Source organism: Tachysurus vachellii, chromosome 22 (genome assembly GCF_030014155.1).
Source record: "Tachysurus vachellii isolate PV-2020 chromosome 22, HZAU_Pvac_v1, whole genome shotgun sequence".
Taxonomy (NCBI): Eukaryota; Metazoa; Chordata; class Actinopteri; order Siluriformes; family Bagridae; genus Tachysurus; species Tachysurus vachellii.
This window is the reverse complement of record NC_083481.1, coordinates 4,956,102-4,970,075: the sequence shown is the minus strand read 5'-3', so window position 1 is coordinate 4,970,075 and position 13,974 is coordinate 4,956,102. Positions and strand designations below refer to the sequence as shown.

Here is a 13,974-nt window from a genome sequence, read left to right as displayed (position 1 = left end):
ACCCCGCACCCTCCGATCTACCAGCACTGCTCGACTGGTTCCTCCATCTCTCAGGGTAAGAGGCAAGTAAGACTCTTTTCTGTTCTGTCACCAAGGTGGTGGAATGAACTTCCCTTAGGGTTCAGGACAGCTGAGTCACTGGCTATTTTCTAATGATGGTTGAAGACCTACTTATTCATAAAACTCTTCAACTAGCACTTCCTTCCCTGTTTGTTGCATATATGTTTATAAAAACCAAAAAAAACAAAAAAAACTTGAACAAAGTTTTAGACTCATGGTATCTTAAGTATGTAACCTAGTGAACCAGAGTTAATGTATCCAGTGATAGAGACTTAAGCACTTCTGTACATCGCTCTGCATAAGTGCGTCTGCAAAGTATGAATACTTTTGCAAGGCACTGTATGCATCAAATTTAGACACCATGTTACAAGACCATACAAAAACGGGCTGACCCATCTGCCTTGGACACCAAGATCATAGGGCTGTTCCAATCTCTTTAGGACTCCTTACCTGCATGTTGAACAAAGCTTGAGCTCATCTCGAAACACATATTTAAGAGGCGAATGGAAAAGACTTCCAAAATGAAAACCCAGAGCTGTAAAAAACACACAACAAAATTATTTTTTAATTCTGCTCTTATTTGATGTGTTAGCATGATACAGGGCTGAACACTGGGGTCTGGGCTCTACATGGAGGTTGAGGCTAATGTTTGGGCTATCAAATGCACTGGTAAATTCAGAAGTGGGACCAATGGATGAGCTGCTTTGATTATAAATAAAAATTAATAAACAAAAGAAATAAACCATTTTTGTATGATACTACACTTTAAATTAATGTTTTATCTTTATTAAGTAGGGCCACATGAAAAGCATGAAACATAATAAATGTTTTGGGCCAAATCTTTGGTCACAACACTTCTTTTGGAACACAAAACACAAATGAACATTTCAAGTACTTTTTAAACTTGCGTAACAAATGCTGTGCAGTCAAAGAGAGTCTTGCTAAACTAGTCTAAACTAGCACATTCAGCAATTTCTTAGGAAATCTGATAATGAAGGTTTAGAAAGAAGATATTTTAACTGACAAAGATTTTGAATAGCATCAGATATCCCTTGTTTTAACACCTGTGTCTGAGTTTGCTCTAGTAGCAGTCCAATCTCTCTTTGTGTCTTACAAGTTTGAGAGTCAATGGCTAGATTGCAGCGAAAGGTGGTTTATACCCACTGAACTTTTTCACATTTTGACATGTTACAACCTCAAACAAAAATGTATTTTATTAGGATTTTATGTGATAGACCAACACAAAGTGGCACATAATTGTGAAGTGGAAGGAAAATGATAAATGGCGTCCAATCTTTTTTTTACAAATAAATATTTGAAAAGTGTGGCATGCATTTGTATTCAGCCCCACTGAGTCAATACTTTATAGAACCATCTTTCGCTGCAATCTAGCCATTGACTCTCAAAATGGTAAGACACAAAGAGAGATTGGACTTCTACTAGAGCAAACTCAGACACAGGTGTTAAAACAAGGGATATCTGATGCTATTCAAAATCTTTGTCAGTTAAAATATCTTCTTTCTAAACCTTCATTATCAGATTTCCTAAGAAATTGCTGAATGTGCTAGTTTAGACTAGTTTAACAAGACTCTCTTTGACTGCACAGCATTTGTTACGCAAGTTTAAAAAGTACTTGAAATGTTCATTTGTGTTTTGTGTTCCAAAAGAAGTGTTGTGACCAGAAATTTGGCCCAAAATATTTATGTTTCATGCTTTTCATGTGGCCCTACTTAATAAAGATAAAACATTAATTTAAAGTGTAGTATCATACAAAAAGGGTTTATTTTGTTTGTTTATTAATTTAATTATTTTTTTTTTTATAAGCGAAGCAGCTCATCCATTGGTCCCACTTCTGAATTTACCAGTGCATTTGATAGCCCAAACATTAGCCTCAACCTCATCAAATAAGAATAGTGTTAATTTCGTCAGACGAGACGAGATATGTTCGTCAACAACCTTTTTTATCATGACTAAGACGAGACGATGACAAGACTGCACTTCAAAAAACGCTGACTAAGACTAAATTAACATGCATTATTGTTGACGAAAAAAGACGAGACGAAAATGTTTTGTATAAAATAAAAACTAAGATAAAATCTCTCTTCGTTGTCGTCTACAATTGTCTCTGCTTTTTCATCAGCTGTTACGCCTTTAAAATATTCAGAACGAGTTCGCAGCTTCGTGCTGTTGCCCAAGTTACAGGTCCGCGAAGCGGATCCCGCTTATTATATTGCTACCTACCAAATAAATCAATAATTTGACACAAAATGATAATCTGAGTCTACCAGCTTTGCACACCCTTGTGACATCATTTAAATTTGTTCAATGTTTCAAGAGACATTTGCTTTAGCACAAATGATTTTGTTTCCTACATTTTGTAAATATGTTTTTAGTTTTTAGTATTTTGTTTAATTTATACATGTTTTTTTAGTGACCAGCCCTTGGGTATTTTGTTGTGGTCTAATCTGGCCCCTTATGAAAAATGTTTGTTAGATCTGTTAAAATCGTCTTAGCTTAGACTTTAGATAACCTACAAACAGAATTGAATAAAGCTCAAATAAAACTTGAGCAATGACATAGAGTGCAGAAACCTGTATTTCTGTGCATGCTCCAACAAACAATCAGTGCTTTCACAACAAATCAGCGTGTGTGTGTGTGTGTGTGCTTTTAACATAATTTTCTTAGGAATCTGTAAACAGGGTAATTTCAAGTGTAAAAAAGCAAGCTTGATCAGTTATGTGTAACTTGTTTTTTCTCTTTCCACACTGAGTAAGAATGCTTATGAGGAAGAGATTAAAATCTATGGTAGATTCTTACGTGCTTTGAATATTAAGACAGCAAATGTTTCATTGCAGAGCTTTTAAGCCTGACCTCTATTTCTAGCTGCAACATCTGCTTGCACCATCAGCTTTAATACGGTTTGCTTGCAGTTTTTACACTATGCTTTCTCTGCAGTTTGTAGAAAGTGTTCAGCTGAATAAGAAGCCCTTTCACCTGGTAGGAACATCCATGGGTGGTTGTGTAGAAGGAGTTTATGCTGCTCGCTATCCCTCTGATCTGTCCGGTCTCACGCTGATCTGTCCTGCAGGTTAGTATCACCTGACACTGACGCAGACCTCGTACTTATATTCTGACTATGTAAAACACAGATTTATGTGTGGGGGCTAGACATATTTAAAATATGTCACTCTTGCCTGTCTTCAAAACTTGAGAGCCCTGAATTATTATTATTATTATTATTATTATTATTATTATTATTATTATTATTATTATTATTCCATTGTAAATTATTAAAATAAGGATTGTGACATATGTAGTCTAAGTTGGAAAATTTGCAAAACATTTAATATTTTAAAAGATTATAGCACCGGCCCAACGGTGTCCTATTTGGTACAGCCATTTTTTATATCGTCATTTTTGTAAATAATAAATATGAATCCATTTGAATTGCATCCTTGTGTCTTTATTTGTATTTAATTATTATTATTATTATTATTATTTTTAAACAGATCCTTCAGGGGTTGGTGAAAGTCCGTACTCCACACAACAACTTATACCGTGAAGGTCAGTTCCATTCACTAACATTTTGCTGTGTGCCTGCTTTAAGCTGACATGCCTACAAAATTCATCTCATTTGGTTTCAGTGTTCATGGAGCTAGTAGACGAAAAATCGAGACACTGCCTGCATGACAACATGCACCTCATTTCAACACCACTTCAAGTCATTTGGGGGAAGCAAGATCAGGTCAGATTAGATCACAAGGTCACGTCACGTACATCAGAAAAACACCTTAACGCAATCGAATTGAGTTGAATATTTCGAAAGGACCAAAAGTAACTGGGCCGACAAACATTATTATAAATTAAAGTGTTATTTTTAACGCAATGCAAAAGCAAAATCTGCAACCAACTCTAGACTTTTCTCTGCTAACCTAGTGTTAATACCCTTAAATCAAATCTGAAGGTCCTCTCTTTAAACCCATTATTTCATTTTACGTACTATATCTATTATTATATCTACTATATCAGCGTATTATGGTAAAATATTTATTAACTTGTCTGTATGGACTATACTGTATATCTTACCTTGTGAGCAGTCTCGAAGCCAGACAAGAACGTTTTTCCTAAGAAAAGACAGTATTTATTGTTTCTTCACACTATAATAGTTAAACTTTTTGGTTTGTAGATAAATTGTAAAAAAAAACACAAATATATTGGTACATTTTCCTATTGAAAATATGTGGGGTATGTAAACTTTTGTACCCATGCCACATCATTCTTGTACACTTGTGTTTTGTTATCGTATCTTATTATTTGACAGTGTGGTTATACTATGTGCAGGTGCTCGATGTATCCGGTGCGTCTGTTTTGGCTGATACTTTGCCCGGATCCCAAGTCGATCTGTTAGACAACTGTGGCCATACTGTGGTGATGGAGCGTCCTCGGAAAGCTGCTCATCTCATCGTGGACTTCATCACGCGTCAGCAGAATTCAGGAAGCGCTAGCAGCAAAAAGCTTTCTTGAAACTATGAAACTTCACAGCGAGATTTTATTATTTTTACGAAATTTGTAATTTATCTTAAATGTATTTTTCTAGTGAGCCCTCAGGGACAGACCACCAGGGTTAAATTTACTCTTGTAGTATTTAAGATTGAACAGAACTAGAATTGCTGGAACATTGCTGAATTTACTGCAGTGTGGACCAATAACAGGCAATAACATTTTACTGACAGTTTCAGGTTTTACTAAATTCAGAAAAAGGCCCAGAAAAACAAGTAGGAAACCTACATGACACATCTCCTGACTCATAAACAAACACGTTTCAGCAGCTGGTCGTCTGACTTGTTCATAGGAAAGTGAATGCCGGAGTCGGCTCACTATCGCCACCTAACGGTACATGTCATTATAACAACATGTTATAATGACATGTACTGTATACCGGCATTATAACGTGTGTGTGTTTGTGTGTGTATGTGTGTGTATGTTTGTGTGTGTGTTTGTTTGTTTGTTTGTGTGTGTGTGTGTGTATGTTTGTGTGTGTGTATGTGTTTGTGTATGTTTGTGTGTGTATGTGTTTGTGTGTATGTTTGTGTGTGTATGTGTGTATGTTTATGTACGTGTGTGTGTGTGCGCGCGTGCGCGGCGCGTGTGTGTGTGTATGTGTGCTTGTATGTTTGTGTGTGTATGTTTGTGTGTGTGTGTTTGTGCGTGTGCGCGAGGCGCGTGAGTGTGCATGAATGTAGCATTAAATACATTTACTTAGATCATTGCAGGAGACACAACTTAATGAAGGCTTTTATTCAGAGCCTGAAAATATTGAATATAGATTTAAATTAGATTAAAAAATTAATTTAATCTAAAAAATGTATAACATTCAGTTATGACTAGAGTCTTAAACTCAGAAAAGTCACTTGACTCTAGAATCAACTCAAATGTTACACTGAACTTTAAGTTGCTTTGGAGCTCTAGGTTGCAAAACTCCACCTGACTGTATAGAGCTTTAGAAAGGACATCATGTAAATGTGGTGTATAGACATTAAAAAAGTTGTCATCATGAAAAGTCAGTGTGTGCTTGTTTTACTGTTTGTAATATTTGTAAGGCATCACATTTTGATGTATACTTTAATAAATTATTTAGTCGAGTGACTTTTCTGAGTTTGAGACTTTAGTCATTCATGCAAATGAGGATGAGGATCACTTTTGAGTCTGGTTCCTCTCAAGGTTTCTTCCTCTTCCATCTAAGAGACTTTTTCCTCACCACAGTCGCCATTAGGGATTGATTAGGTATAAATACAAACACATTTAAATATAAGTTTAATATTAATCTTTGATTAAAAATTCTAATTTGATTAAAAATAATTTTTTGTATTATATTTATCTTTATATTTAACTTTTTGTTTTATGTTTATGTTCTGTAAATCAGCTTTGAGACAATGTCCATTGTTAAAAGCTCTATACAAATAAATTTAAATATGAATTCAGTCATAACTGTATCTTTTTATAATATTTTTCTGTAGGTACAGATGGGTGTGAAACGCACTCCCTGATTCTATGGGAAATGAAGAATCTGGAGATCGGCTTGAGAAAACTCAAAACAAAGGCTTAAAAGCGGGGTGTGATATGAACCGAAGGTGAAGGCTCATCCCAATAGCAGGTGTGATGGCCATAAACTCCTTTTCTATTGTTCTGTACTTCAGCTCTTGCACCGAGAGCTTATAGCATGAGGGACAGCATTCTTTATAGGTATTACTTTTTCTTTCTGAAGGTGTGCAGACTGCAGACGCAGTTAATAGTTGAGCTCAAGTTGCTAAGAATACAAACAAATCAGTTGATATACCTGAATACTGAATACTGAAATGGTGGAATCAGAAGAAAATTATGTCGGTGGTATTACTGGTGCTAGAGAAGACAGGTCAAATGGTGACAACATGACTGATGTAGAAATGAGGGATGAAGACACACTGTCTGAGATTTCTGATGTTGGGTCACAGGCAATAGAAGATGATAGAATATGATAATAGTGTGTGTTATATTGGGGGGTGCCTGGAACTGTACCACTGATTTTACTCTTGACAGAAACGGGGAAGAACTTCACAGTCAGTCAGTCAGTTATCTTTTTATCTAATATAATCAGAGAATCTCAAATGACTGATACTTGGAGAAACGGACATAAAGGGGTAAGACAGTCTACATGGGTAAAAGTAAAAGTTAACAGGGTTAGTGGAGCAAGATCAGAAAGGTTTTAATTAAAAAAGACTTGGAATAACGGAGTGATGAATGTTTTTATTGCACCCAATGGTTTTTCATATCATCACATGTTTCTATTAGATATAAATATAAAGAAAATTTTAAAAAGCAAACTATTATTGGCTTTTAAATGCTAAGTTATTACAAAATGTGTTGCTGGGATAGCTGGAAATTGAAGGTTTCTTTTAAAAGTCTTAGCCAGTGGTAGGATGTGGGGAAGGTCAGTAAAAAAAATAATTATACATCCTTCTTAATGACCATGCTAAAAGAAACAGTGCAGTCTCTACAAAGTGTAATGACACCATTAACTAATGATGAAATAACTAAAAAGAGACAAGAATTCAGCTCCTTGTTACAGGAACAAGCTAAAGGGGCACTGATAAGAGCAAGATACAGCTCCAATCAAGACAAGGAGCTGTGACGCTGAATCTGCTGAGGACTTACTCAAAGAGCTTCCACAAATACAGCAAACACAAAAAGAATAATTACTCCGGACCATCACCTTTCAGGAACTCACAGAGGCAATGTCCCAGCTATCCAATGGACGAGCCCCTAGAATAGATTTATTACCCATGGATTTGTACAGTCGTATGTAAATCCGCTTTGAGACAAAGTCCATTGTTAAAAGCTCTATACAAATTCATTTAAATATGAATTCAGTCATAACTGTATCTTTTTATAATATTTTTCTGTATGTACAGATGGGTGTGAAACACACTCCCTGATTCTATGGGAATTGAAGAATCTGGAGATCGGCTTGAGAAAACTCAAAACAAAGGCTTAAAGTGGGGTGTGATATGAACCGAAGGTGAAGGCTCGTCCCAATAGCAGGTGCGATGGTCATAAACTCCTTTTCTATTGTTCTGTACTTCACCTCTTGCACCGAGAGCTTATAGCACGAGGGACAGCATTATTTATAGGTATTACTTTTTCTTTCTTTTTGACTCCTGATGAATATCAAGAGCAAGTACAAGAAACACACACTTAACTAATTTAGGTTTGGTTTTAAAATTGTACTTTACATTTTATTAATTTATTAATGTTTACAGCATATTTTGGTATCTTAAGTAACCAGCACAGTGAACGAGGCCACGTTTACCTCTTGACAGGCCTTACAGTCATATGCAAAAGTTTAGGAAACCCTGACAATTTCCATGATTTTCATTTATTAAATATTTGGATGGTGGGACACGGTGGCTTAGTGGTTAGCACGTTCGCCTCACACCTCCAGGGTTGGGGGTTCGATTCCCGCCTCCACCTTGTGTGTGTGGAGTTTGCATGTTCTTCCCGTGCCTCGGGGGTTTCCTCCGGGGTACTCCGTTTTTTTCTCCCCCGGTCCAAAGACATGCATGGTAGGTTGATTGGCATCTCTGGAAAAATTGTCCGTAGTGTGTGATTGTGTGAGTGAAGGAGAGTGTGTGTGTGTGTGACCTGCGATGGGTTGGTACTTCGTCCAGGGTGTATCCTGCCTTGATGCCCGATGACGCCTGAGATAGGCACAGGCTCCCCGTGACCCGAGGTAGTTCGGATAAGCGGTAGAAAATTAATGAATGAATTGTTTTGGTGACATTTACAAATATTTATAAATGAAAATCATGCATATGACTATCTTTCTCTCTCTCTCTCTCTCTCTCTCTCTCTCTGTGGTTTTTATCTTCAACCCATCCAATTATACACTTCTTTGGGTTTGTTGTGAGTCCCATCCATCTCAGGACAGCCATCAGGTACTGAATGTGACAATGCCAATCATTGCATTTACATTTACAGCATTTGGCAGACATCCTTATCCAGAGCGACGTACAAAGTCCTTTTAAGTTTCTATCACTGAATACATTAACTCTGGTTCACTAGGTTACAGACTTAAGATACCATGAGCCTAAAAATCTGTTGACAATTTTTTGTGCAGTGAGAGGAGTGATGAGGACTTTGAGGTAAGAGGGACCTGGTCCATTTTTGGCTTTGTAGGCAAGCATCAGTGTTTTGAATCTGAAGTCAGTGGAGGGGTCATTGATAATTATGTAATCATACATAATAATTCATGTTAATTCAATTCAGTTCAAGTTTATTTGTATAGCGCTTTTTACAATTGACATTGTCTCAAAGCAGCTTTACAGAACATAAACATAGAACAAAAGGTTAATATAATATAAAGAATAATATAAAGATTAATAGAATGCAAAATTCAAGATTATATTAGATATATTTAGTTCACAATTTGTATGTATATATCCCCATTGAGCAAGTCTGAGGTGACTCAGGCAGCAGTGGCAAGGAAAAACTCCCTTAGATGGTAAGGAAGAAACCTTGAGAGGAACCAGACTCAAAGGGGAACCTCATCCTCATATGGGTGACACTGGAAGATGTGATTATAAAAATACAGTCAAACAAATGTTGTATAGACACAAAAGATCACATGGCGTTCACATCTTTTTAGTATAGCAGAGTATAACTGTAGCTGATAGATCTCTAGATGCCTCAGGATTTGCTGAGTCGGCCTCATCTCAGTGGAAGTCCAAAATCTTCATCGCACGGAAGACGATCGGAGCTGGTACAGTTTCTGGATGCCTCGGGATGTGTAGAAAGAGAGAAGCAGTGGAGAGGGATTAACATATCTGCTGTTCATAATATTTGCAAGTCTGATATAATACAGTAGTCCAGTCTTGAGATGGCAGGAGACTGAACAAGTACCTGAGCAGCCTGTGTGGACCAAAATGTCTGAATCCTTCTAATGTTGTAGAGAAGGAACAGATGTCAAATGTAGAGAGTCACATTAGCAACACGTGAGGAAAAGGTTGAGTGTCTATGGTTATTCAAAGTTTTTATTTATTTATTTTTTTAAATACACAAATGCATGTCCAGACCCCTAGGGGAAGTTCATTCCACCACCTCTGTGTGAGACGTAAAGGATAAAGAGGGGAGAGAAGAGAGAGCAGAATATTTTAGAGCTATGTGTGTGCGCGCTTCATATAACCCTCAAAAAAACATTACAAAGATCCACAGACAATAAACCGAATAAAAGCCATTGTTTGAGTTTTCCCTAAATTATAAGTTCAATTTTTTCAGGCTCTGGGGAAAAGCCTTTCTTATGTGGGGTCATATTAAGTGATGAGTGAGGAATTCAACCCCACCTTCTTTAACTAGTATAAATAAGGAAGCATGCACATCCTGTTACATCAAATAATCTTCATCCTTCCTTGCTACCTGCCTCTGACAACTTTCTTGTAAGTGTGACTGCTATTCTAAATCATATTATATCTTATTAAATTATATCATATTAAAGATATCAGCATTGAAATAATTTTGTATTATATATGTATATATATATACATATATAATAAAATTTTTATATATATATATATATATATATATATATATATATATATATATGTATATATATATATATATATATATATATATATATATATATATATATATATATATATTTATAGAAAGAATTGAGAATAGCGATGTATTATTGCATGCATTAATTCTGACAGTATGCATTAATGCATTAAAATAACATCATTTACTTTAATAATAACCACTACTAAACCATGAACTATAGCATTAATAACACATAGGAAATTAAAATATTACCATAAGCAAAAACAGTTATTTGCATTGTTTGTGTTTGTTTGTTTGTTTTTAATAATAAAATACTGCTGCTTTAATTTGTGTAATTCATGACTAAATGTATGTTTACATGAATTAGCAAAAAAATTATAACATGATCCTATTTTTTTCCCTATTCACTGATCTAAAATCTAAACACCGGATCTTGCTTCAGCCTCAGTTCTGAATTTGGACAGTTAAGAAAGCATCTATGATTATTATTTTACTCAACAATGTTATAAACATTGGTCACTAGTCATCAAGTAGTACAAGTGTTAGATATTGTGTTTACTTTAATGTGTTAAATAATATCTGAAAGAATCTAAATGAATAATGTTACCCCATAAATATTAATGAATGGCTGACTGCGGTAAAAGAGTATGTACTGGCCATGTATAAATTCATAGTATAAAGTATACAATGACATATTATATGTATATAAGTATAAACCTAAATATGTGTTTCTCTTTTTAAGGTACATACTAAGTGCATAATCATGTCATACTTGGCACCAACCTATACAATTGGAGGCCAAGGAGGAAGTGAATTTGATTTTGATGGTATTACAAATGGAGCCACACTAAAACAGATCTGGGTGTGGGCTGGTGGCTGGCAGATAAAAGCCGTCAAGGTTTGGCTAACTGATGGCCGGTCCATGCAATTTGGTCAACCTGGAGGGAGGCTTTCACAGTTTGAATTTGAAGATGGAGAACATTTCTCCTCCCTTTCACTTTGGGGAAATGGAGCTGGAACACGTCTGGGTGCCATCAAAATCAAGACAAATAAGTCCCGAGAGTTCTTCCCAAAAATGTCAGACTGGGGGCTGAAAACAGAATATCCAATTGATGTGGGTTCTGGGATCTGCATGGGAATCGGAGGTCGTGCTGGTGCAGATGTTGATTGCCTATGTTTTTATTTCATCAACACCATCATGTCTAGCAAGCTAACAAATGTTCATTATCCCACACTTCACAGTTTGTTACCTAATGTGGCTGTTGAGGAAATCAAATCCATGACGTATCATAATAATACTACTGAAGCTCAAGAATATAAAATAGAAACCTCCAAAACAATCACCAAAAAGTCATCCTGGTCTGTTACCAACAAGCTGGAAGCCTCGTTTCACCTGGAAGTGAAGGCAGGAGTTCCAGGGCTTGTGGAAATTTCAAGTGGATTCAGTCTCACAGTGGGAAACGAGAGATCATATGGTTTAGAGAACACTGAGGAGAAAACTGAGCTGTTCTCATTTCCTGTTAAAGTTCCTCCAGGGAAAACCATAGATGTAGACATCACTATTGGCCGAGCTTCATTTGATCTCCCCTACACTGGAACAGTCCAGGTTACCTGCTACAATGGCAGTGTGCTGGAGTTTAAAACCAGTGGAACCTACAAAGGTGTCACTTACACTGATGCAAAAATTACGGTGATAGAATCAGGAAAAAACATGTAAATTCTGTATCATCTGAAAGAGCTTGGCACAGACACCAATATTTTGATCAGCAAATGAATAGAACAAATCTCAGTTAATTTTTTGTAAAGATATGGTAGGATTGTAGCTGCAACCTCCTTTATTTAGATAAGTCCAAAGCTAGTCCATGGAGATTTTGTTCATAAGTATAACAACAGATAATTCATAATAATACACAACCATTATGTATAAGACATGTAATAAATTAATTTTTTAAAGAAGCCATGTACCAAAGTACCTTACCAAGGTACTTAATTCCAAGGTGCATATGGTAAAATAAAGATAAACCGCAAGATGTGATTTATTATAAATAAAATAAACATTATTTTGATCAATCAAGCCAACAAGCTGATAGCAGCTATCACTCTAACTAACTAACTAACTATTATTCTAATCAAATGTGAACGCTAAAATGACACTGAAAAACCAGTTAACATTAAATCTAGGCTGTGAAGAGTGCAGTTTGGATGATTTATGGTTTTTATCAAGACTACCTGGATGGACCTGTGACCCAGAGCTGACTACACATGTATAACAAGGATATGAAGGAATCGACTGAAAGAAGTCTGCTACGCCTCTGCTTAACTCATACCTTCAACTTACAGTATTCTCTACCTTTGTACTTTTCATTCGTGTTAGTATAAGCGTTTTGTATTATGGAAATTGATTACATTCCATACACATATCCATATGCTAATCATTTATCTATGAGTTATTACTTTAGTATCTTTATGTAATCCTCCACATTTAATTGTGTGATTTAGTGATGTTGTGATAGAAAGCAGGGAGATGACTTTGAGGGCCAGAACTAAGGCAAAAAGGTAGACTCTCTCTATCAGGACTGATTTAAGACACCTGATGTAATGTTGACTTTCACCATATATGTATTACCTTTCCTGATAATTATGTAATCATATATAATAATTCATGTTTATTTTTCTTTGTTTAACCAATATGCATGAAGTTGTTTGTTTACCTGTAACCAATAACACTAGCCCTGTGGGGTGAATTATATAAATGAATGTAACACTTTGGTCATTGGAGTTCTTCTCCACAGCCATGATGAGAATAAACCTATTACTTTAAAATCAACATTGTCTCTGTAAATTTTATTCATATTCAGAAGCTAATTTTGTCCACAATATTTCTGGTTTACTATTTGATGATTTATGGTCAATGTTCAGCAAACATTGGTACTAAAATCAGTGAGTAACAAACAAACAAGCAAACAAACAAAAGATCCAATAATTAATTAAAATCAAAAACAACAAAAAAACCTATATTAGTATTTGCTTATGTTTCTGTTCACATTTTTGTGTTTTATAAATGAGTAAATTTTGTTATTCAATTGAACCTTTAATACATACAGTAACATCTATAATCCTATTTTATATATATATATATCATTATTCTAAATCCTAAATTAAATAATACATATTGATCAAGAAGAGCAGATTGGCTGGATCAGATTAATAAATATAACAGAATTTGCACAATCCCTTATTTATACTACATAAAGATGATGGGCTTAAATTTGCCACTTGCCTGGGTTTGTGAGTATGTGTGTGTGTGTGTGAGTTTGTGTATGTATGTTTGTTTGTTTGTTTGTGTGTGTGTGGGGGTTGTGTATGTTTGTTTGTTGGTGTGTGTGTGTATGTGTGTGCATAAATGTAGCATTAATTACATTTTGTATCATAGATCATTGCATGTGACACAAAATAATGAAGGCTTTTTCTCAGAGCATGAAAATATTGAACATAGATACAAAATTAAATTTTATTTCTAAATTAGAATTTAATCTAAAAAAAAAAAAAAAAAAAATCAGTTACTGTATGACTAAGGCCTCAAACTCAGAAAAGTCAGCTGACTTTAGAAACAAATGTTACACTGAACTTTAAGTTGCTTAGGAGCTCTAGGTTGCAAAACTCCACCTGACTGTATAGAGCTTTAGAAAGGACATCATGTAAATGTGGTGTATAGACATGAAAAAAGGGTTACAAAGTTGTCGTCATGAAAGGTGATTGTGTGCTTGTTTTACTGCTTGTCATATTTTTAAGGCATCACATTTTGATGTATACCTTAATAAA

General features: G+C 35.4%; 1 protein-coding gene across 3 annotated transcripts; it reads left to right on the top strand.

The window, feature by feature from the left end:
• The first annotated feature begins 2,943 nt into the window (after positions 1-2,943).
• Positions 2,944-12,979, top strand: LOC132838194 (aerolysin-like protein). Of its 3 annotated transcripts, XM_060858397.1 has the most exons (9): positions 2,944-3,148; positions 3,570-3,624; positions 3,705-3,805; positions 4,402-5,844; positions 6,078-6,214; positions 7,153-7,395; positions 7,509-7,638; positions 9,871-10,028; positions 10,895-12,979. In XM_060858397.1, exon 9 carries the CDS (start codon positions 10,916-10,918, stop codon positions 11,867-11,869), a length of 954 nt encoding a protein of 317 aa, XP_060714380.1. In that variant the 5' UTR covers positions 2,944-3,148; positions 3,570-3,624; positions 3,705-3,805; positions 4,402-5,844; positions 6,078-6,214; positions 7,153-7,395; positions 7,509-7,638; positions 9,871-10,028; positions 10,895-10,915; the 3' UTR covers positions 11,870-12,979. The 3 variants fall into 3 exon arrangements, 2 of the variants coding, with proteins under 2 accessions (XP_060714380.1, XP_060714381.1); XM_060858398.1 differs by lacking the exon at positions 7,153-7,395 and having other exon boundaries at positions 2,951-3,148; positions 6,078-6,191; positions 7,616-7,638; XR_009647604.1 differs by lacking the exons at positions 7,509-7,638; positions 9,871-10,028; positions 10,895-12,979 and having other exon boundaries at positions 2,984-3,148; positions 7,317-7,331.
• The last annotated feature ends 995 nt before the right edge of the window (positions 12,980-13,974 follow it).

Excerpts from the sequence above, each read along its gene's own strand:
- LOC132838194 (XM_060858397.1), top strand. The coding sequence starts at position 10,916 with ATGTCATACTTGGCACCAACCTATACAATTGGAGGCCAAGGAGGAAGT.